Source organism: Sparus aurata, chromosome 23 (assembly GCF_900880675.1).
Source record: "Sparus aurata chromosome 23, fSpaAur1.1, whole genome shotgun sequence".
NCBI classification, from domain to species: Eukaryota; Metazoa; Chordata; class Actinopteri; order Spariformes; family Sparidae; genus Sparus; species Sparus aurata.
Genome location: NC_044209.1, coordinates 23265216 through 23289088, shown reverse-complemented (window position 1 = coordinate 23289088; position 23873 = coordinate 23265216). Strand labels below are relative to the sequence as shown.

At 43.2% G+C, this 23873-nt stretch overlaps 2 protein-coding genes across 3 annotated transcripts; one reads left to right on the top strand and one right to left on the bottom strand.

The window, feature by feature from the left end:
- Positions 1-354: 354 nt before the first annotated feature.
- zfand2a (zinc finger, AN1-type domain 2A) lies at positions 355-5170 on the bottom strand. 2 transcript variants are annotated; one of them, XM_030408571.1, is made up of 10 exons: positions 4880-5170; positions 3992-4075; positions 3794-3888; positions 3087-3218; positions 2852-3003; positions 2619-2768; positions 2434-2509; positions 2274-2350; positions 817-952; positions 355-671 (listed from the first exon to the last, which is right to left on the bottom strand). In XM_030408571.1, exons 2-9 carry the CDS (start codon positions 4044-4046, stop codon positions 841-843), a joined length of 849 nt encoding a protein of 282 aa, XP_030264431.1. In that variant the 5' UTR covers positions 4047-4075; positions 4880-5170; the 3' UTR covers positions 355-671; positions 817-840. The 2 variants fall into 2 exon arrangements, with proteins under 2 accessions (XP_030264431.1, XP_030264430.1); XM_030408570.1 differs by having other exon boundaries at positions 868-952; positions 4880-5119.
- Positions 5171-16900: 11730 nt separating this feature from the next.
- Positions 16901-20368, top strand: uncx (UNC homeobox). The gene is made up of 3 exons (XM_030408569.1): positions 16901-17314; positions 17924-18099; positions 18866-20368. The coding sequence occupies exons 1-3, from the start codon at positions 17056-17058 to the stop codon at positions 19961-19963; spliced, it is 1533 nt and encodes a 510-aa protein (XP_030264429.1). The 5' UTR covers positions 16901-17055; the 3' UTR covers positions 19964-20368.
- Positions 20369-23873: the final 3505 nt, after the last annotated feature.

Here is a 23873-nt window from a genome sequence, read left to right as displayed (position 1 = left end):
TTTCATCTCAACCCAGACAAGAAATGCTCTCAAGACAGAAAAAACGCAAAGCACACCCTGTATACTGCTGAGACCTTCATCGCAATGACTTATCAGATGAAAGTTATGAATAATAAGCTGAGTGCAAGAGATCCGCAACACACAGAGACAATGAGAAGACGTTTATAGTGAATAAAAAACGTCCAGTGTTCATCAGAAAATGCCTGAATTCTGAGCAGGGCGTCCGTAAACGCTCCTGCTGAAAGGCCGAATCAATCGTTTGATTATTCCACTTCACAAATCAGGCCTCACCCGGCGCAGACTCGTCGTTAGCGCGTCTTCAAATCAGAAATGAATCGGGCAAAAACTACCGGGTGCGTCTTTGAAATAATTTATTCAATATTCATATATGGTAATAGAACAGTTTCATCGTGATCAGCATATAAAATATGTACAGAGCAAATCATTAGTAAAAATAACAGATCCTGCTGGGAAAGTATGTGCTTATATTGTAGAAGGCGGTAATGTCTCAGCAAACTTCCAGGAGTTATGTCTTCATTGAACAATCATTGATCCCGGATACTGACATCCCGGATGTGCGGTTGCTAGTCGTTTAAATTAGCACAGCTTGAAGTCTAACCGGTGGTGGAAGATTAAGAAAGGCTGCAGTTGGACTGTCTGGACTCTCTCCCCTGAACAAACAGAGAAAGCTCGAGTTAGAAAACAGAAGCGGACATTTCTTACAGTAATCAATAATGTCAGAAAAGAATAATTAGTCTCTCATCTTCTGGCAAGAAAAGGAAAAAGTTCAAAGAGGTTGCCATGACAACAGTGTACCTCCATGCGCTCCTGTTAGCATTGCTAGTGACGGCTAAGCTTTCCGGGTACCTGTTGTCTCTGCTGCTGGCGTCTGTACTCTTCTTCGCTGGCAGCGAGAGCCTGAGCGAGAGCCAGATCCTCCTGCTCCTGACGGCTGAGACACAAAACAACAATTCATCACGCTCACAAACACACACTTGGTAACGACCTGTCAAGACCTGCATTTATTTATAGTGCTACACTTGTTAATACATCAGTCCTGCACACCTCGTGGGAAAAAAAACGCAAGGTAAGACCTGTGAGAGCTGGATTTATTTACACTCACAGTGCCATAATTTATACAGCAGATGGATCTGATGACTGTGTGTGTGGACGTGAGTGTAATTATCTTACTCTTCTGAAAACCTGACATTTACAGCTGAAAGCTCCTGAGTGAAGCTCGGGGTGAGATTTTCTGTCACTTACCACAACTTGTTCACACAAAAAAACTGCTTCAAACCTTAAAAACAAGAAGCACTCACGTTTCTGTTGCTTTGCCCCCAAAAAAAGATGCCTGTGAATGTGTTGTAGCACTCTGAATATGTTACAGACTAAAAAACACAGCTGTTCTCCCTTCTTTGGTACTGTAAGTCTGCCATCAAATGATCTCTGTAAATATTATTTTGGTTTACATTTTACACTGATGTTTAAAAAAAAAGACAGAGGCTAAGGAGTTGTATGAGATGCACATTACAGCAGCACAAAGCCGTCGCTGCTGTAGGCGACTGGTACCAGTATTTTGGGGAAACTAGTTGCAAAATACGGCCAGTTAAATTCCACATATAGAACTTTATAAACAGCTTGTTTCTGCGTCAATTACTGTTGTGCAGATTTTTTAAAAAGACAGTTCTTCTTCTGCGTCCCTTTTGAAAATTGAAAATAACTGTCAGCTGCCTTAACAGTCAACTACCAGCGCATCATTAATAATGTAGGGGATATGTCGGGATATGTTCCACTAACATGATCTAAATCTGGATGCAAAAACAGAGCAGGCTACATTCAGGGTTACAAGAACAGATAAAGTGAATTTAAGTTACTTCGTTATAAACTAAATAGTAAAATAATGATTAAAGATGTATTAATAAGTGTGCTTTTTGATTATTTAAATGACAAATTACTTATATTTGATTAAATGTCCTCTTTTTCTATTTATTTAAGAAAGGTGCTGTATTAACTTATTATTTTGGATTTGACAGATGAGTTTGCTGGGTGATCATCACCCGGTTTTCTTTTCTTCAATTAAAAAAAAGAAAAATCTCTCTCTTACACTATACACTGTATATTTTACAGTCTGAAAAAAAGAACACCGATAACCTGGATCTGATAGCCTCTGTGGCAAAGTTCCATTCCCCTCAGCGGCGTGCTGACACTGGAGTGATGTTGAGCTGATAATAGGATATTTCTGGGATTATGGGTTCTGATGACGTTTTACTCACCTGAGTTCCGGCTGAACCGCCGGCCTCGATTCAGCCAAAGACATCTCCAGAGCCCTTTGTAAAGCCTGCTCCTCCGTCTGCAACCACAGCAGCACACTCGTGGTTACATTTCACTTTTATTTGGGGATTTTTAATTTAATCACGTAAACTATGTGCATACCATGCCGGCCTGAAAGGATGCTGATGGTGGTATTACATTATGTGCTGAAACAGAAGTAGGGATCCGCTGGGTGGGGCTGGAAGAAGGAGAAAAACAACAGGACAATAGAGGAGTGATTAATAATTAAAATCTATGAAATGCAGTTTAAGATTAAACATTTAAAAATCCAAACTTAAAGTGCTTACCCACTGTTGTGGCTTCTGCTGTTTGCAGTCACACCGTTAGAAACGGGTCTAGAAACGGGTCGAGAAACGGGTCGAGAGTTCCCTGAAGCAGATGAAGAACTAGAGGCAGAGGCGGAGGAAGCACCGTGGGCTCTCATCGCAGCAGCATTTCTACAATGAAACATAAACTCACTCTTACTTCCATATGTCAGACAAAAGAACAATGTCTGACGGTGTAGTGTGACTGTACCCACCCTGCTTTGGACAAAGGCTTCCCATCAGTCTTACAATCATGGTCGAGCGGGTTCCGGTGTTTAAGACAGTAGTTTAAGTGACACTGATCGCAGGTCACTCGTATCATCTCCTTCTGCTTACAGCCTCCTTGAGAGCATTTATTTGTGAAAATCTAAAAGAGAATTAAAAAAAGTTTGTTATAGTTGTTTAGATTCTGACTTGTTTTACGGTGAAACACTTCAGCGTTATAAGAACCTTTCTCTTTCTCTGAGCAGGGTCCGATTTACAATCCCGATCGATGTGTTCGCCGACTTTGATGTCGGGCATCTCTCCTCTCTTGATGGGAATGGGAGTGTTGCACAGGGGACATACTGGGACCTGGACATCCTACAGGAAGACACAACCAAAGGGCATTTAACAAACACAGGACTACAGATCCTTGAAGTGTTTTCCTAGATTATACATCTTATTCTATCATTTAAACACAATCTTATACGGAGGATATCACCATGATGCAATCAGTAATGATACACTGCTTTTCTCAGGTTCACTGTAAAAACGCTTTGATCCAAAATCGCTCTCTACCAAGTTCTAGGGTTGCACCAATATGAGATTTAAAATTACCAGCTCAGAAAATATCCGTTTCATTGTATCACGGTGTGACACAACTATCATTCAGTTACAAAGATCATTACAGATCTGAAAAAAGTTAGTTTTTTTTTTTTTTGATTTCATTAAAAATTATGTCCTGACAGACATGAAACTTTTAACACGTTACCTTCAAACCATTATATCTCTAAAAGCCAGTAAATGTGTGAATTATCTTGATGTATTTGCATATTTTAAAGTTAAAAGGCGTAAAACTTAAATAAACATTATTCTTTTTTCTTACTTTATATGTGAGGTTCATAAAACACATTCCAATCAGTATAAGATCTGTGTAGTGAACGGTGATTGATTACCTTTTTGTAGGATGACATGCATTTGTGGTGTGCATACGTCACGTGGTCCTTGCAGAAAATCTCTTGACAGGCGTCACATTTCATGGGGAGGAAATCTGTAACATCCAGACAAAAGTGTTAAACTTTAGTGTCATGTCAGACTGAGAAGGATAAACGAGCAGGTCCCAGGTCAGCTGTCTGAAACGGTGAGTCACTCACCTAAACGTTTGCAGGTCTTCTCAGAGCAGTGCTCCCCTAAATCTGGAAACTCCATCCTTCACAGCTGACAGTGATCTCAACCACCTGAAGTAAGAAAGAAAATCAAGTTTTTAGTGTTTTAAATGAAACTGATTGATGAAGGTGTGACTGTGGGTGGGAACACTGACATGGGAGGACCCACTGCATGCTAGCTGATGTTTACCATGACGATTTGAGTCAAGTCATCATGACTTTTAAAAACTGTGGTAGCATCGAGTAACCAGCTTTAACTACATCGACAGGCTATACATTAACTATTCAATTTGACATCAACTCATTAACACTGTTAGTTTTGGCTTTCACTCGCTGTCTTTGTCCAGAAAACAGTCGAGAACTAAATGTTATGACACCTTTCGAAGACACTGCTAAACAACTAGCTAGCTAACGTTAGCCAGGCCAGGCTAACTTAAACGATTATGCTGATTACATAACAAACCAGGGCTCATGTAGGTTACGATCGTGTGGCAGAAATACAACTTAATACAAACACATTAACTTTAATCTGTAACGTTACTGGGATCAAATCAGGAAAACCGCGTTTTATCTTAAATCACTGTGGCTATTTGTTTATTTGCCACACAAGTGCTAGAAGCTAGCTTAAATGTAGCTGAGCAATGGAGCAACGTAAAACTACCTAATCTATAAAACATTATTTATGTTAATCTTAGGTTAAAGAAAACGTACGAGTTGGATTTTCCCCATCCCCAGACTAAACCCCATGATTAAGCACCGTTACACGGTCTGGTTTCGCTGTCCTGCGTTGAGCAATCAGTATTATTAGCTGACTAAGCTAGGTTAGCTAGCCAGTTGAATGTGAGAGCTAACATGTTTTTATCCGTTTTTACTCACCAAATCTCGTTTTCTTCGGTCTGTTGTGTTATAACAGGAGGCAGCAGTGTTATCTCAAACGGGCCAGGTTGATTCAGATCTCCTCTGCGGCTCTCCGTCGACAGGCTCCCCACAGACCCGAGCGGTTCTGCCTGTTAGCCGCGGAGCTGTCTGTTTTCATCAAGTTTGTGATGTGTCACGCACGCTCCTCCCACGACAATCACGCAAACGTTAACGCCAGGAAAACAGACGTCACCGCAGGCGTGGTGGTTTTACAAACGGTCCGTGGAAGTGACAGGTAAAGTCTGGAAGGGTCCAGAGTTTCTAGAAAGATCCAGTCTGTATTATATCATACGTGACACATGCTTGTTGTTTGGTGGTCAGTCTGCGGGTTTATGAATTAATTTATCGGATTGTTTGCCCCAAACATCCGTACCTTTGCCTCCCTGTGTGTGTGTGTGTGTGTGTGTGCGTGTGCTTTGTTATGTTTATGGAAAATCAGCTGTTTCATTTCATTTTACTTTGAAAGCGCAAACCGGAAGTCTGGGACCATTTGAAATAACAGTGTTTGCTGCCCTCCAGCGGTCACATCGGAGAACTGCATGTCATTACATTAATTAGAAACGCATTAATAATTAACAGATGATCTTAATATGACTATTAATTGTTTGTAATGACCACAGTTAGAGTTTAATAACATTTAAGAAAATGTAGTTTGTTTATTGATATATTTCAGAGGTATCAGTAGGAGTATCCGCTTTGGTTGTTTTAATTTGAAAGGGTTACCTTATCCCTGCGTGGTTTTGTTGCCCTCCAGTGGCCACATGGAGGAACTGCAACCCTCCATGACCACACAATATACATATTGGTTTGAACTTCAGTATTTTGAACAGCTAATTTTTCAGTGTGTTTATTATGATTAAATAAGAATTGGTTATCACATTAAATTGCCTTATTAATGGCATGCAGACCAGCCTAGACTCCTATTTCATGGGGGACAACATGAGGAAGGATTGAAATCTTTTTTAAAACTACGTTTTGGGTGTTCCAAACATGCTAATGATGAAGTGTGTTGGGTCAGAGGATATTATCTGAGAAGGATTGAAAATCAAATACCATACTGATGAGAAACGTTTCCCCCCACAGACTAAAAATGCCTTAAAACAAAACGACAACTCTTAATACTTACTTTGTTACTTAGTCCTATTAATACAAATACTATCTCTCCTCACAATATATACTTTGTCAAACAATATGAGTTCCTGCACAGTGAATTATAATATATATATATGTATAATGATTACTTTGTTGGAACACCTCCCGAATATCTCATCATCGAATCTAACAAATTCCTCCTATGTGAGCTTCTCTTCAGTGTATCCCAACAGAGCGACACTACAAATCTCTTTATCATTTTCATTTTGAATACAGATCATGATGACTATAGGTACAATCAAGACCCCTCCACTTGTCCTGATTGTTGTTTCCAGCCTCGTCCCCTCCTCGTCAGCTGATTGCCTTTTGGAAGACGCTTGTATTCTAATTAATTCGACTCTACTGCTCATCACGCCTTGTTGTCCCTCGTCAGCCACAGCACAGTAGGAGATTTACATAATAGGACAAAAAGATCTCACCTCGAGGTCCACTTGAGTGCCTCTAACGGAACTTTCAGTCATATCGAACGGACTTCATCGTCAGGTGGAGTTTGTTAACTTGTCATTTTACACAAATGGGTCTGTTGGGGTCAGCACTAGCCGGTAGTGGTAAGTAACTTCTGCACATTTTTAAAATTTATACCTTACTTTGAGGTTTCACAAAGAGCCTTATTAGCCTTATAAGTATTATAATGTTATTGGACCGCTGGGTCAGGCTCGATGGTTCACTGAGCACCAGAACTCACTGTGGTGCCAATGAGTAAGTGGTCAAGAGAAGGGATGGGTTGTGTGTGTGTGTGTGTGTGTGTGTGTGTGTGTTTACCAAGGAGGCAGAGTTCCCCATCGTGTGGACATCAGGACGATAGTTTAACTGCTGAGTCGTCTCCTAACAGAAGGCCCGTTGGCAGCTGCAGGCTCCTGACGTCTCCTGCTGGTTCCTTCACAGTGTGTTTGAGGAGGTGAATGTTCTCTCTGAACCCTGCAATTATTCTTTTACTCATTATAATTAGCTGGGTGAGTGTTGCATTGTGGGAGATGCTTGATGCTGGTTAATAACATAAGTGAGTGTCGTATAAAAGTTCCTTTAACTTCGAGGTTAAAGTTAGCATTTTTGAGTTTGAGTTTATTGCTGTTTTTTTTTTCAGGATTTGACTTGACTTGATGTCCTGATCGCTCTTTAGATACGGGATGTCTGGATCACTCTTCGTTAGATTGCTAGCTGCCATGTCAGCTCTTTTGGTATCAACACAAAAGGAAGTTTGGGGTATTTTACCAGGTGTTTGGATGTTCAGAGTCACGACGCTGCAGGACGCGATCACAGAACTTTACAGATGTGGAGTTGGGATCAAAAAGAAGGTTAAATTTGGCAGGAGGAAGTAGAAGGGGAATCATATTATGTGTTATTTAGTTTATCAGTACAGCAACTTGATGCTTATGCTATCTGTTCTTTTAACTCCTAATGGAGCCAAATCTGATTTTCCATCAAACAGAGATCATGTTAGCGGTTAACACAGTCTTCTGAAGCTAAAAATAAACTCAGATTCAATCATTCCTGTTTACTTTAATGCAGCTGGCATTGTTTTTATCCTGGTCTGTCTGCGGGCAGATTTCTGTCAGCACAAGATGAGGTCAACTTTTCCAGGTGCGTCGTAGTTAGAGATCAAATCGAAGGCAGATTATAAAGATGGACATGCAAGGTGCAGGAAGTAATTCCATCTGTGAGCGGTTGTATGAGTTTTTATCACGCAGGCAGACGGAGAGAACAGATTCCAGCTATTCATCTGCTGTTGTCCGCGGTGACAATTACGATTATTAGAATTCAAGCAGACTGAAAACCGCCATTTGGGACCAAATGGGATCAAAGTTTTGTGCCAACCAGTGATGGAATAAACCTCAGGTTCAATTTACAAGTACAGTTTTGAAGTACATTTTCTTGACCATTTCCATTTTATGCTACTTTATACCTCCTCTCCGCTACATTTATTTGATACTGGTAACTGCAGATCAGATTTTTTCCGTTTTTACAGGTCTAGTGATTGTGTTGTGTTGTGATCAGGACCAAAGTATCACATCAGTCAGTCACAATCAGTTTATTTGATCAGTAATCTGACAGGAAAATCACAGATAAGGATAATCAGCAATTCTAAACATGGGCTCGGTTATCAGCCAGGGTCAGTAACCGGTCCGTTTGTTGATTTAGACTTGCAGGTCAACTGTGTGGGATCTAGTAGTGAGTAAGGCTGCAGATAACGATTAATTTCTAACTGATCAATCTTTGATCAAGCCCAAGATGACGTCCTCAAATGTCTGGTTTTGTCCAATACCCAAAGATGTTCAGTTTGCTGACATCAGTGAATACATTAACCAGTTCAACTCACATTTGAGAGGCTTGACTTGTCTTGAAAAGTTACTCAAACCAATGAATCGATCGTCAAAACTAATCAATCACTTGTTGCTGCTCTAAAGACTGAACACTCATCATCTCATCCTCCCCTACAGTGGCTGCTGAAAACACACAGGCCCTCTGTGGAGTCAGTGTTTGGTTCGTCTGAAACCCGGTGGACTCTGCGGATTCCTCTGAAGATATAAAAGGTTCGTTCTGAGGTAATGAAATACAAGATTTCTTAGTTTCAGGTGGTTAAACACTAATGAAAACATAATTATTAATATTATATTGCGTTCCAACCCGCACACCATAAACGGGAGCAATAATAAATCCAGTCTTATAAAGTCCTCTGTGCGGCAGCTCTGATGAGCTGATCACTGACGACCCATGCCAGACAGAAAAGGAACAGTTCCGTGCTCTCTCTCCTTTCTCCGGTGTTTAACCCCAAAAGAGTCTTTGAAAAAGTAATATTGAGCAGTCATGAAAAGGTGCGTAACTCAGTTTTATTAAAAAGTGAGAAAGAGCCATCAGAATTCCAATAATACCGCAGTTTGACATCAATTATTCAAAACGCGAGTCCAATCATCCAATCTTTTGACAATTTACAGAGAATGGATCCTAAGTGATGCTCTTGAATACGAGTCCGGACCGCTCCCTCAGATGACTGAGTGTAATGGAGCGGGACATTGTTTTAGACGGCGCGCGGGGCTAAATCTCTGCCAAACCGATGGTTTAAAAATGTTGATTTATCCGAGCAGAGGACTTGTTGGTTTTTCATGCCTGCGGGTTTAGGCGGTGTCTTTGCAGGTTTTGCCAGCTGATGGCAGCAGGATTCTTCCGCCCGCTCGCTGAGCTGAGGAGGAGCTGTGAGCGGAGATCCCGGAGGACTTGGTGACTACAGGGTGTATCGTCGCCACATGGTGTAAAAAAAATCTCGCCCGAAATGGAGATTCTCTTTAATTATTCAGTTCAGTAATTATTCTAACATGAAATTCTGGGGTTTTTTTGCACGACAACAGCAGTCTGTATTAACTATTTAAAAGGCTCGTAATACATGATAATTAATCAAAGGTCTCAATAGACTTTAATGAAGTACAAGAATACTTAAGGAGGATAGGTGTGTCGTTTCCAGTCTCCTGCACGCTCCAGCACAATTATTAAGAAGTAACTGAATTAAATGGCATCGCTGCAACAGATTCCTCCTCCGAGGTGTTAAATGTAATGTAAGAGTCCATCATCAGGAACACACACACAGGCAGTTACAGAGAGCGTAAACCCTCTCCTGCGCTCAAACACCTGCCTCATAAGCTGCTAACGCTGCGGCCAGATGGCACCTCTCTGAAAACACCTGGCCCTCTTTATACACACAGACAGACACACACACACACACACACACACACACCCCGACAGCGTTTCTCCCACGCTGTACAACCCAGACCCTTTCCTACAGTTGTTGTTGAGGATGCGATTTCAGATTATAAGTCACAATAGAGGATTACAGTGATGCCTCAGCAGAGCCTCTGACGCGGGGCTGCCCGAACCTCCTCCCTCGAAGGCCCAAAACTGAACCTCGGCAGCAGGGTCCGGGCCAGGAAGCATTTTTTAAGATGTAAAAAGTGTACTAGGATCCCAACTGACTTCAAACATATCGCTGTTATTTTATGCCGTAATTATTTAAAGGTGCAGTATGTAAGGATTTGCCACCTACCAAATGCATGATAACGGCAAATAGGGGCTGGCATTTTACCAGCGTTAGCACTAAAAGCTGCTACCAATAGCTAGTTAACTCAGGAAGCAGTGGGGCTATGGTGGGACTTGTAGGTGCTAACACTACTAGCGCAGGAGCTACGGACCAGGACAGGTAACGGCTAGCTGGTTAGCATGCTAACTTCAGTAGATACCTCTGCAACATGACACCTCACATTCTCAGTTTCTCAGCCGATGGGGTTGGTATTGGTGTCAGACTATGGGGAATTCAGCCCCCAGTTGTTGTTAATCCATAGCACCTGTAATATAGCAGGATGATTGGTAATACCGTAGAGCAGTGCCGCCGTCAGGAGGGCTACACCAGGTCAGTTGTCCCGGTCCCAAAAGAGCTCTCTAACCCTTTAGAATAATCTGCTATGGCGGGCCTTTGGAGATCATTTTGTCCTGAGCACGAGCGAGACCATCAGCGGCCCTGAAACGTTTTCTTTACGCAGACGATCATGTGGTTTCATGTTTCATGTGGCCGGTCTCTTGTAATTCCCTACTTACTTGTTGCTCTGTGTGCGGACGGGTGTGGACGATATCAAACACAAAGCCCGTATACGAGGATAAATGTCTCAAATTTCCCGACTTCAAATTGTCTGATGAAGAAAAATCTTCTCCGGAGAGCGAGTCGGCTCTGTGAGCTCTTTTAAGTGAACAATGGGAGCCGGCTCCCTCCTGAGAGACGTTTTTTTTTTTCTCTTTCTTTTTCTTTTATTTAATAAATAAATTCAAGCCAGAATAACAGGATGATGAACGTATTTGTTGAATAAGTTCCAGACATGTCTCACTTTGGTAAATTAAGACTCCAGCATGGAGAGACTTGTGCACGTCGCGCTGGTTGCCAGAATACAAAGCAAATTAAAGGGTTTAGACAAATTACATGATTAATTTAAGTGATATGAGCGCACACGCCCATTATTGGTTTTAGAATATTGCTAAATTTGGCTTAATTGTAAAAGCTGGAAGTGGCTCTAAAATGAGGAGCGGAAGCCAAATGATGTGACTCCCTACGAAGAGCCAGGAGTCCCATCGCTGGTACGCGCAAGCGGACATCGCACGCAGGTTTAGTGGGTGTGCAGAGGGAGCTTCTGTGAGGACGTGCTGATGATTTGGTGCAGGTGAATTATCCGTGGCTGCAGGAGTCAGTGTGAGAAACGTCATGTTGGTTCTGGCACTACAGGCCAGCAAACACAGGGAGTGGAAACATCGGCACGTCTGTCTGGTAAACCCTGATCTATTATTGTGCTTTTGCGTAAAACTATCTCCACTCTGAGTCTTCAACAACATTTAAATTGAACTGAAAAAAGCGCCATAACAATCACAGGATGGTAATAACAAACCACTTTATTGATTTCTGTGGAGAAACCACGAGGTCAGAGGTCGCCGTCAGAGGTCAGAGGCCAGCTCCTGCTCAATAACACCGACATAAACCTGTGTTATTCGTCCTCTCCGACGCGCGGCATCGGCCCTGATGCGATAACCCCCCTGAGACATTTGTTCATTATGTTTATGTGCATGTGTCTGTCAGCGCCTGTGCCTGTGGTGCACTAAACAGAACAAACAGAGGCAGGAAAACAGCCACTAGAGGGCAGGACAGGTCTTTTTATCGTCTCTGAAGCAGCTCTTTGGAGAATTTGGCTTGATGACACTCTGATTTGAGGTCAAGGAGGCCTTAAGGATCTGGAGGTGTAGCGTCTGGGTGATATTTAAAGGGTGTGAGCGAGTGCTTTTTTTTTTTCTTTTTTTTTTTTAAGTTGTGAGTGTTTTTTGTTCCTGCAGAACAGTTCCTACGACAGTTAACTTGCGAAGTGTACCGCCGATGTCCAACGAACAGATTTGTTTGCAATATCTGTGGGAAGGAGCAACAATAGTCGCAGCGGTGAAAAATCGCAAGCCTCCAACTTTGTTGGATCTCAGAAGTTCACATTAAGCTCCAATCTGTCTTTTCTGTGTCAGAACATGTTGTCTCGTTCTGCCGCGATGCAATCCTACAGTAAACATCTCTGGGGTTTTTGGTATTTCTTCTTCTGTTTCTTTTTTTTTCTTCTTTTTTTTGGGTACGGCAGCAGATGGCCGGGCTGCAGAGTACAGTCACCGCTCTCTCTCTCTACCAGATCTTTGTAATGTGAGGAAGCAGCGAGGGACTGCCATCACTTCCAATTTGGCTGCAGCCAAAATAAGCCGCACAGGCTTTTTTTTGCAACTACTTGATGATAATAAATAGCTACATTTGTCAGGCCTCGGCTCAACTTTGTCTCCTGGTTTTTGTTTTGTTTTGTGCTTGGATTGGTCCGGAAAAGTTTATGGAAGATCGCTGTTTGTTCCTCAGTGCAGACACACCTCATCTGTGTGGAAGGTGACCTGTGTGTGGAGGCTGTGATGCTGCAGGGAGTTTTGACGCCGTCCATGATGCTTAAATTCAAGCAAAACTCCCACACCCGCCGCTCTTTACATACATATGGAGCCATGCACAGGGGCCATAAGAGCCACAGTGACAGACAGCCACAGTGACAGGCAGGGGCCTATAGTCACCTATTCAGACTTCCTACCCATCCAAAACCATTTGGGATTATATGGAGGGGATGGCTTAAAAAAATTGTCGGATGGGCCACACTTTTTTTTTCTCTCTCTCTCTTCTCTCTTCCTGTAGAGTTGAATTATTAGATTGAAGTTGAATAATAAGCACTGAGTCAAACAGCACACCCTTCATCTGCGGAGCTGTAATTAACGGGGGGGGGGGGGGGGGGGGGGGGGGGGGGGAGCAAAATGCAGGCGGTGGCGAAGAAGGGGAGGAAAAAAAAAAAAAAAAGAAAAATGCAAATTATTCTGCACAAAGGCTCCTCACAAATTGGCGTCACCATTTCTCAAATTATATCATTACTATATTTTGAAAATGTTAATCTGTTGAGCGGATTTCCCGGGGGAGTTGAGTAAATTAGTTCTATTTCCGAGACTGCCTCTCTGCAAAGGCACGGCAGCGACAAGCACCTCTGATTTGCTGATTACAATTAGACTCCCCAGTTTGGGCTCCTTCAAGCATTGATAATTTTCGGCATATTAAGCACGTTTTAGCAAAGGTGATAAGTCAGTTTTAATTGAAATGAAATTATTATTCTAATGGAAGTTTGGTTATTATTATTAGGAGGCACTAGTCATTCTAGCTTCATTTTTTAATATATAAATGCTGGGGAGAGTGAAAGAAGGAAGAAGGGAAAAAAAAGAAAGAAGGGAAAGATTTTGAAGGGCATTAGGGTGTCAGGATTGAATGAGGTAATTTGAAGGGAATTACTTTCTCTTCTATCAGAAATGAACTGAATTAAAAGTCCAAATCAATCGCTTTCACTTCTCCATTCTACTTTGACAGCGGCACAATTACAGATAATTAGATGGGAGGAAACTTTTAATTGTGGGATTAGAAGGAGAGAGAATTTGTAGGATCAGAGGGAGAAATTTTTCGAGGCAGAGTTTCTTGCTTAAAATCGAATCAAAGGATTTGCGAGCTTAAAATGGCAACCAGCTTCTCCCTCTTTTTGTGTGTGTGTGTGTTGCCCCCCCACCCTCCACCAACCCCAACCCTCTACTGTTTAATTGGAATTGCATCTAGTTCATCCAAATCATCCAAAACAATTAATTTAGATTTAATTCTATAATTATCATCAAATCGAATAATGTGCAACCTAATTTAGATAGTTAAAAATTAACGTGCGTGAAGTTAATTGAGTAATTAAACTCCTAAACTGCCGCCTATTAATTTGCCTGCCTAATTAAAAATGAATTTGATTCTGTGCTGCTAAAGTAAGCATCAGTGTCGGGATGGGCGTCGTGATAAGACCTGCGTCTTCATATTTTGGGGGTGATTGGGTGGGTGGGGGTCGCTGGCACTCCTCTCTGAAGTTCACCTGTCTGCACGGTGATCATGGCGGCAGGTGAGGAGGAGTTAACTTGAGGAATTGGCGATAAAGTGAAAGAACAAGTGGTTTATGTCTGTTCCGGAAACTTTGATTGGTGCGTAAAACATCTGTGATCAGCTGCTGCTAACTTTCTGGAGTCTTGGTCCGAGTGAGTCTGGAGTGCGTGTGTGTGTGTGTTGTGTGTGTGTGTCAGAGGGGTATCCCGGTGCTCCATCAGTGCTCCATCAGTGCCCCACGCTGCTCCCCTCCACCTCATCCATCACCGTGGCGCGCTGTGGACTCAAGAGCACTCCTGAGTGATGATGACAGCACATTTTAAAACAAACATCAACAGCAGCAAAACAGTAACACCGGTGTCTGAAGTGGCATCATCATCATCATCACCACCACCACCATCATCATGAGTATGATACACTCCTCAGGATTCAGTGTGTGTGTGTGTGTGTGTGTGTGTGCGAATTTGGGAGGTTTTTGAGGTGAAGGGTTGCAGCTGGCTGAGGCCCCGAGGCTTAAATAAAACACCAGCCACAGACAGAGAAACGTGAATAATGTCGTAAAAAGTTGTTTAAGAAAGTTTTTTTTCCACAACTACGAGCGTGCGTGTGCAACACAACGTGTCGGTCAGTCCACCTCTGACAGCGGAAACAAACCACCGAGCTGTGTGTGGCGTGTGTGTGTGTGTGTTTTTTTTTTCCTCAGTGGGAAAGTTCACCAGTGTGAATCTTTCTCCACTGGATGGAAACTCAATCAAGTCACCAGGCCATGTGATCACATTGATCAGCAACACACACACACACACACACACACACACACACACACACACACACACACACACACACACACACACACACACACACACACAAGCACAGACAAGCTTGCAAACAGCCCGGTCAGACCTCTCAATGAGGAGAAAACACATTTCCATTATTATTATTCTTATTATTATTTGCCTCTCCCTGTGAACAGCTGCCAAAAAAGGAGCCAGTTATGAAAAAAGGTAACAAGGCAGGGCAACAGCGCGGCTCCACGCCGGCCTTGTTCGCCTTATTATCGGGTTAATTAAAGCTAGAATCTGACAATGTCACCCGGTTGTAGAAAAACGGATTTAAACGCAGCGTCTCTGGAGACTGTGTCAAGAGGGGGGCCCGCCTTTCACTGGGAGCTCCTGCGTGCGGCCGAGTTTGGGGTGGTGGTGGTGGTGGTGGGGGACATGTCTTCTTCGCCTATATGTGCTTGGAAAATGACGAAAAGCAATTATTGAATTTTAGATGTTCAAAAAAAGAAGGAAATAAAATGAATGAATGGTGGAGGAATTATTCATAAGATCTTGTCCGGGGTGCGTTAAAATTAAAGTTAAAATACAAAGAAGAAGGGAGGAGGAGGAGGAGGAGGAGGAGGAGAAGGAGGGGGGAGGCTTCAAAGAGCTGTAAGAAGGAGAAGGAGAAGAAGAAGAAGAAGGAAAAAAAGGAAGATGGATAAATACGCGAGATCATTTCTGAGGAGTTCATTAAAATGTAGGGCTGCGCGCTGAAATGCAGAGGGGTTGTTATTTGGGCTTTGGGGGTCAAGTGACGAGCGGATTATATACTTCCTCATAATAATATTAATTAAACAATTTGCATGCTAATAGGGTAACAATTATCGCAGCTTCTGTTGAGAGATTCAGGTTATTACAACATGCCAATCCGGGGTGCCAAGGGGTCAGGGAGTGAGTGGGGTGCGAAATTTCAACTCTGATTAACATTATGACAGCGCCAGACTTGGGATAAATAAAGTCGAATTAATTATTTGAGAGGGAAAACCTTAATGAGCAGATAGGATTCAGGCTAGTCACATATTGGGTGCAACACGCACAAAAAAAAAAAGGGAGGGCTGTGCGTAAAAAGAAAAAGTGGAGGAGCTCTCTCCGGTTTGGTTTTCCTGACAGGGGGAGACAAAAAAAAAAAACAACAAAAAAAAACGCCTTTTCGGTGAGGATGGTGTTTTATTGTGTTGTACTGAAACTCGTCCTTGTTCTTTTAGCAGCTCCTTTTATTTGCTCGTATATTTTGTTCATAACGCAGCGAGGGTCGTAAGTGAAGCCCCTCACTCCCTCCACTCACCCCCTCCCCTCAGTAACACTAAAAATATTACACTTTCACTTTGTGCCTCCAGCAAATAATCCCCCCCCCCCCTTTAAAGAAAAAATAAATAAATAAAAAAATAAAATACCATATCATATTTCAGCAATCAGCCGGTTTGTTTTACGTTTTAATGTGTTTAAATGATGATCCGTAACTAACGTGGGGGGCTTTTTATCTGAGCTCAGCGGTGGTGTCCCAAAGTGGGGCTCGGGGAACTGGAGAGGGGTCGCACCGAGCAGAGGAGGTCACAGACATCCCTGAAGAAAAAGAAAAAGAGAATTTAATTATTTTTTTTCACCTCATATTATCAGTTATTATTGTAGTTTTAGGTCAGATTTCGTCTATTTTAGCGGTCATGTCTTAGAATATTTAACAATACTACACAAAAAATAGGCCTACATATAATAACAATAATATTGATAATAATAAACGTTTATTGTTTCCTCCCATGAACAAAAAACTCCCGGAGCCTCTGGCCCTAACCTATCCGCCTGTAGCCCTCTCTTCCCCGGCTCCGGTGAGCCCTTCCTCCCCGGCGGGTCCCCCGTGTAGTCGCGATGTAGTTCTTATCAAAGCCCTCCTGTCTTGTTGTGACAGCTCTGATATTGTTTATTGAGGTGGATGTCAGCTTTAATTAGCAATCGATACGGGGAGCGTTCGCAGAGCGCGCCTCTGACGTCAGAGTCCATTACCGCTTCTCATTGGGTCTCATATTCCCAGAGCCTGGGCTAATTATTGGGAGGTTCATGTGGATAAAGTACAGCTCATCCCCTCCCTTCACATCATGTCCCCTACTCGCTGGCCACACTCGCTGCATGCTTTTTAAATTCCCATCGCCGGCCTCCAGACGTCGTTTCCTTTTGCCTGCGGGATGATGGACAGCAGGATACTGGATCCACCTCACGCCCAGTTCGGAGGCTCTCTCGGCGGGATGGTGGGCTTCCCGTACCATCTGAGCCACCATCACGTTTACGAATTAGCCGGGCATCAACTTCAATCTGCGTCCGCGGTTCCCTTCTCAATAGACGGATTACTTAATGGTTCCTGCACGGCGTCAGTGGGTAGTTCCAACCCCCTCTTGTCTTCGGGCTGCGGGATGAATGGAGATAATCAGCACTACAAACTCACAGGTAAGACGCGTTTACGCACCAGCAGCGCAGAGAGAGAGGGCTGTGGGGGGGTCGCCTCTCAATCCAGAGCTGGCCGCTCCGCACAAAAAAACCCCCCAAAACAGAAAAGAAACAAAGGCAGGATATTGCGATACAAGTTATCCTCTGGATGGTGGCGTGTGTAAAGAGGCAAGCCACACACACACTCACACACACACACACACGGAGAGAGAGAGAGAGAGAGAGGGAGAAAGAGAGGGAGAGAGGTTTTGCTCCTTCGCCACTTCATTTCCATCACTAAAGCTGAAGATGCACCGAGGCAAAAAACAATGTTCCTGTCAGTCAGCGAACAGCAGAGCAGAGAGCCGCCCGTGTTAAACACGTGAAGCCTCAGAAACAGGCGACAGGCTCCGACACAAGCTGCAGGCAACAACAAACAAAAAAAAAATGTAAATGTCAGACGCAGTCGTCCTCTCCGGCTCTGAAGTTTGCACGAATCGTCGCACACGCACCAAAAAGCAGCCCCGTTAGAACTGTGCTGAAATGTTGGAATAAATCAAATACATTCATCGGGCTGCGTCTCGTCCCATTGTTGACATTTTTTGTTGTTGTTCTCGTCCTCGCTGTCAGACTCGGGGGACCCAGACAAAGATAGCCCTGGCTGCAAGAGACGGAGAACTCGCACAAATTTCACTGGCTGGCAGCTGGAGGAATTAGAAAAGGCTTTTAACGAGAGCCACTACCCCGACGTGTTCATGAGGGAGGCTCTGGCTCTGCGGCTGGACCTGATAGAATCCAGAGTCCAGGTAAATATTCATTTCATGCTCCTTTTTATTTGTATTTTTTTTAGTGTGTGTGTGTGTGTGTGTGTGTGTGTGTGTGTGTGTGTGTTTGTCTTCATCCCTTTATTTATTATCAATTCAGGCTCTTTTATGATTTAAACTGCCCAGAAAAAAAATGCAGAATAAATATCTATATTTCTTGTAATTATTAAAAATGTACTAATCACGCGTGGAGGTGTGTTGTTTTGACCTTTCGTGGCTCGTGTGAGTCGAATAAATCAATTTTAATTACGCCTTTTATTTTGAAAAATTATGGAGCTCCAAACACCAGCTGATATTTTATCTTTTATATATTTTTTAACGGTAATTATTTAGTCATAAATCCTGACTGATATATTTGTCAAATATATCGACAATGTTGGATAGACGAAGACCAAAAATATCAAGTGTGTGCGTCCCATTCTTCAACTGCATATACCACAATTTTATTTAATTATAAGAATATTTTTTGTTGATAAAAACAGCAATTTACATGAATTTTATAAGAGAGAAAAAAAAATTTTACTAAGACATTTCCACTGTTCTGCAGTCGTGAAGGCGTCACCTCAACTTTTTGTGCCACAGATGAGTTTTAAAAATTAAAGGCCCTCATGTAAAACCGGAAGAGCAACACGTACGTTAGCTCACTGTGTGTTTCATTACCAGGTTGTTCAGACACAGAAACATTGTCACACGTGTTTTATTCTTGTTTATTCCCACTTTTTTTTTTTTATTCTTTAATCGTCTGCAGGTATGGTTTCAGAATCGCAGAGCCAAGTGGAGGAAAAAGGAGAACACAAAGAAAGGTCCGGGTCGACCCGCGCACAACGCACACCCCACCACCTGCAGCGGGGAGCCCATGGACCCGGAGGAGATCGCCCGCAGAGAGCTGGACCGGCTGGAGAAGAAGAAGCGGAAGCAGGAGCGGCGGCTGCTCAAGTCCCAGAACCGGCTCGCTCATGGGGATTTATTTCACACCCCGGGGTCGGACAGCGACAGCGGGGTGTCGCATGTGACCGACAGTGACCACACCACAGGCCCGCCTTATGACTCTGTGGGGCCAAACCAAACGAGCTGCGACCAAACACCTCACCCTCTCCAGACCCAAAACCAGAACCAAAGACACTTGGACCAGGACGCTGGCGGCTCCGAGCTGGACTCGCCCGACGCCAGCCACCGGTCCAGCCTGTGCTCCGACAACAACAACAACAACAGCAGCAGCAGCAGCAGCAGCAGAGCCTCCGGCGTGCAGAAACTCAACCCTTTTAGCGTCGAGAGCCTCCTTTCGGACTCCAGACCGAGACGCACCCCCGCGGCCTTACCCTCCTCACGGCCTTTGATAGGGAAGGGACACTTCCTGCTCTATCCCATCACACAGCCGCTTGGATTCATTGTTCCTCAGACTGCTCTGAAGACGGCGGCGGCGGCAGCAGCGGCTGCGGCGGCGGCGGCAGGAGGAGCAGGAGCGACCTGTGACAGTGACAGCACCCCGGCGGAGAGGGGCACCCAGCCCGGCGTCCGCTGCGGCGCCTCCGCGAGCTCCGCGGGATGTAGGAGCGGCTCGCCGGACCGCGCCGCGGACGCGCAGGCGGGGTCAGAGGACAAGACGCGTTCTTCACCGCACACCAGCCCGCCCAGGGCCGCCTTCGCCACTGGCAAAAGTACTCACATCTCTGTTATTTGCGGCGACTCGACTTTCGCCCACGAACACAGTCCGCAGCGCGTAAAGCCCGTCGACGCGGACAGGAAGGAGCATTTAGAGAACACGGACCGGCCTGTCCACCCCGAGCCTGTCCTCAGTGACAGTCCGGCAGAGACAAAGACAGACTCTAAAGAAGACTTGGAATAAATCCTTGGGGGTAAAAAGAAACAAAAAAAGAAAAGAAAAGGCAGAAACATACTGATATAGCCTCTAAACGACACCTTTCATTAGGCCAAAGCTTAAACCACAAACTACATCTTTACATCTCTAGGACCCCCCCCCCCCCCCCCCACGCTGATATTTTGACAATGTTGTGCTCTCTCTCTCTTTCTCTCTCTCTATCTCTACGAGTGTGTGTGTGTGTGTGCGTATGTGTGACCGTGTGCGTGTGTGTGTGTGTGTGACAGAGAGACAGACAGAGAGAGAGAGTCTCTAGATATCCTTTAATGTGTGATAACTTGTCAAAACAAACACAGATAAAAAAAAAAAGACACAGACCACGAAGACCAACACAAATCCTCAAGAGCTGTAAAAAAAAAAAAAAAAAAAAAGGTATTATACTATTTATATATGTAAGTTTTTTTCTTAAATAAATCTATTGTATACAAGCACCTCGAACCGTGTGAGACCTTAAATAGCAGCACGCAGGACGACGGGTACAGTAGGAGAGGGGAAAAAGGGGGCTTTTCTTAAGAAATCTCGTGTTGTACTTTGTATATTGCCTTAACAAATTTATTCATCTATAAGCCCCCACTGAAATGAGGTTACGAGCCTGAGGCGAAAAGGACCCGCTCGACTCCTGCAGAGTTTTGATATGAAAGTAATTATTTTCCCGGTGGCTACTGCAGGGGGATTCAGTTTATTTTAGCTCAAAGGGGGTTATAATACATTACCGATTTCTAGTGATATGAAATCACATAAACTTCCAAGAATAATAGAATTAGCATGAAAAGGCCTGGGTGTCAAATTGAAATAGGAAAATAATAGCCCCGGCAGCTGGGAGTGTGTGTGTTTGTGCATATTGGATAGGAGATGGGGAGTCGTGGGGAGGCATTTTCATGAGCTTTCTTTTTTTTTTTTTCATCCTCCTCTTCTTCTTCTTCTTCTTCGTCCTCTTCTTCTTCTTCTGCTGCTCTCCCCCCTCCTCGCTCTCCACTTTGCCAGGGCCCCCTTGTAGCAGGGCTATATTAAGATAGATGTTCGATGATATCCCTCATTGTTCTGTCGCTTTACATTGATGTTCTCTGTGTTATCAGCCTATTGATCATGCGTCGGGCTGTAATAGGACGGGGGCTGAGGCAAACGTGCCTATTTACAATAGCAGAACACATTTGTTCTAATAGGGTTGGTGGTCCCCAGGGAAGCCGAGCGGGATCTGGGACATCTGCTCCCCTTTTCTTTTCTCTTTTATTTTTTTTTTGTGAGTGTGAGTGTGTGTGTGTGCAATATTAGCAGTGTTGACCACAATATCACGTCGACCTCCGGGGATGGAAATGTCGAGGCTGGGCGTGTAATGGCATAAAGAAAAAATCTTAAGACAAAAACAAAATAAAAGAAAAATTATCCAGTCCAAAGCTATAGCTGCTCAATGCTCTTGTTTAAAAAAAAAAACATCCACAAGCCCCCTTTAGTGTTCTGTTTGGGTCCTCGATTTGCAAATAAATTGAAAATAATCAGAGGGGTGAGCTTTACGTCTGAGCCGGCGCAAATGAATTTCTGAGCCAGTGTCCCTTTCAAAAATATTTACATAAATTTCAACCCCGTGCAGCTGTTTGCTCTAGGAAGCAATGTCTTATTAGGTTGGTGGTGGTGGTGGTGGTGTTGAGGGTGGTGGAGGAGGAGGAGGAGAGGGGAAGGGCAGCAGCAGCAGCAGCCAACATGGCACACACAGTGAACATGCAGCAGATTAGGGGCCTGAGCAGGCTGTGGTTTTAGAGGTGTAACCTCTGTGTCTGCACGCCGATCACACAGCTGAGATCATCGTCCTGTGCGTGAATTCATTCATGTCGTGTGTAACTTTTTAGGTGAGGCAATTCTATTCCAAAAAAAAAAAAGAAAAAGAAAAAAAGCCCCACAAAAGATTACATCAGGAATGTGCCACGAATTGGCGACGGAGGCGTTAAGTCCCTTAAATTTGTGGGATAACCAATTTGAAAAAAATAAATAAATATTTTTTTTTTTTTTAAAAACCTAACCTCGGATCCTCCTCACTTGTGTGTATTTCGCCGGTGCTACTCTTTAGGCTATTTGGGACGTATGCCCAGTTCATCCATAATTCATTAGCGCGCTGAATGGGGAGTATCGCTGGCTGCACATTGGTGGCCTTAAGGTGAAATTAGCGATTTGCTTAAGTAGTTAAGCTTTCTCTTGCCTGAGAGCTTGCGCGCCGCGTGATTCAAGACAAACTATCAATCGATATGCCCAGGCAGCCTCCAGGAGATGTGTCGTCCATGAATCATACTTTATGAATTCAATTTATACCCGCAGAAATTTTCAATTTGAACGCCGGATCATTATGGGAGAGTGTAAATTGTTTTTGCTCTATTATGCATCGGACGCCATCATTTTTCTTTCTAATTACGGAGGTGTCAGGTCGGGCTGTCATGCAGACGCTGATTTTCAATTTAACTGATCATCATGCATTCATTTTCCCATTTGATAAATCTGCTATCTCGAAGCTTCTCCATGCCCGGAATGCTAAAAGAGAGAAGGCACCAGATTGGCAAAGTAATAGGGGCCTGTATGCGGCAATAAGTGCAGATCAGGCAGCTAATTTAGCACCTCCTGGTATTTCCATTTCCATTTCTCATTTTCCAACTCTCAAAGGAGGAGAAAGCAGCCCAAAGGCAGAAAAAGCTGGTAGGGGTTTTTTTTTCCTCCACTATCGGAGAAAGACAGGGGGGAGAAAAAAATCTACCAAAACGACTTGTTTTCAGCCACACATTCTCCTAAATTAGGATATCAAGCTTAATTAAGGCTAATGGAGTTTTCTCAGTATGTGTTAGTTTTATTTAATAGAAACAAATTTGCACAATTAATTACGGCCATGATATTAAGGGGTCTCATTTGCAAGCATTCGAAGCTGCAAGCCCGGAAAAAAAAAAAAAAAAAAAAAAAAAATCAAGCGTCTTCAGAAAATAAGCCTCTCATTTCCAAAGCAAATGACTGAAAAACCAAATGTTTTTTTTTTTATTTTTTATACCAGCTCTCATCACAGACAGCATGTCGGTTTTATTCCCCCCTCTCGAGTGGAACTCAGTCAGATTATAACGTGAATTGATCTCTCTCTCTCTCTCTCTTTTTTTTTACTGCGCAGGGTGACTGGAATAAATGTGCCATTTTTGCAGAAAAAAAATGCGTAACTGTGCGTTTTGAATATTAAGATTTTTACAAACATATTTTTTTTTTTCATACCACAACTTTATCTGACACCTCACACACAAAAACAAAAAAATATATGTTATCTCTTTGCAAGTTGGACAACCTGATCCATCCTGTCTGTCTGTCTGTGCAGGCTACTCATGTGCGCTTTGTGTCGCTGCATGAGATCTTAGGGAGCTCGGATAAGAAAGAACCGTGTCACTTAAAAAAAAAAAAAAAAAAAGAAAGAAAGAAAGAAAAGGGGGGATCCTCCATAAAATAAAATGGCACTTGACATTTGGCTTCTCCTGCAGCAACTCTGCCATGCCTTTTAGGATTATTTTACATCTACATACTCATTAATGCGCCGCTTGGATTTAATCATTCTTATCTTTCCTGTGCATACCTGGGATAAGCCTGAAATTACCATCTGCACTGATTTCTGGACGATCCTTAAAAAATAATTTTAATTATCTTGGAGTGTTTCGAGAGAAAAAAAATCCCCCCCCTCCACCCTTAATCAAAATTTAGCTAATAACACGTGAGCTCAGGTTTTGTAAAAAAAAAAAAAAAAAAAAAACATAATTCAAAGTTTAATTTACAGAGTTCAGAGTGTTTGCTAAATAACATGTATTGACTGTGTGACTCATTTAACCACCTGCACTTTGACTTTGTGTGATTCCTTTTTTGAATTTCA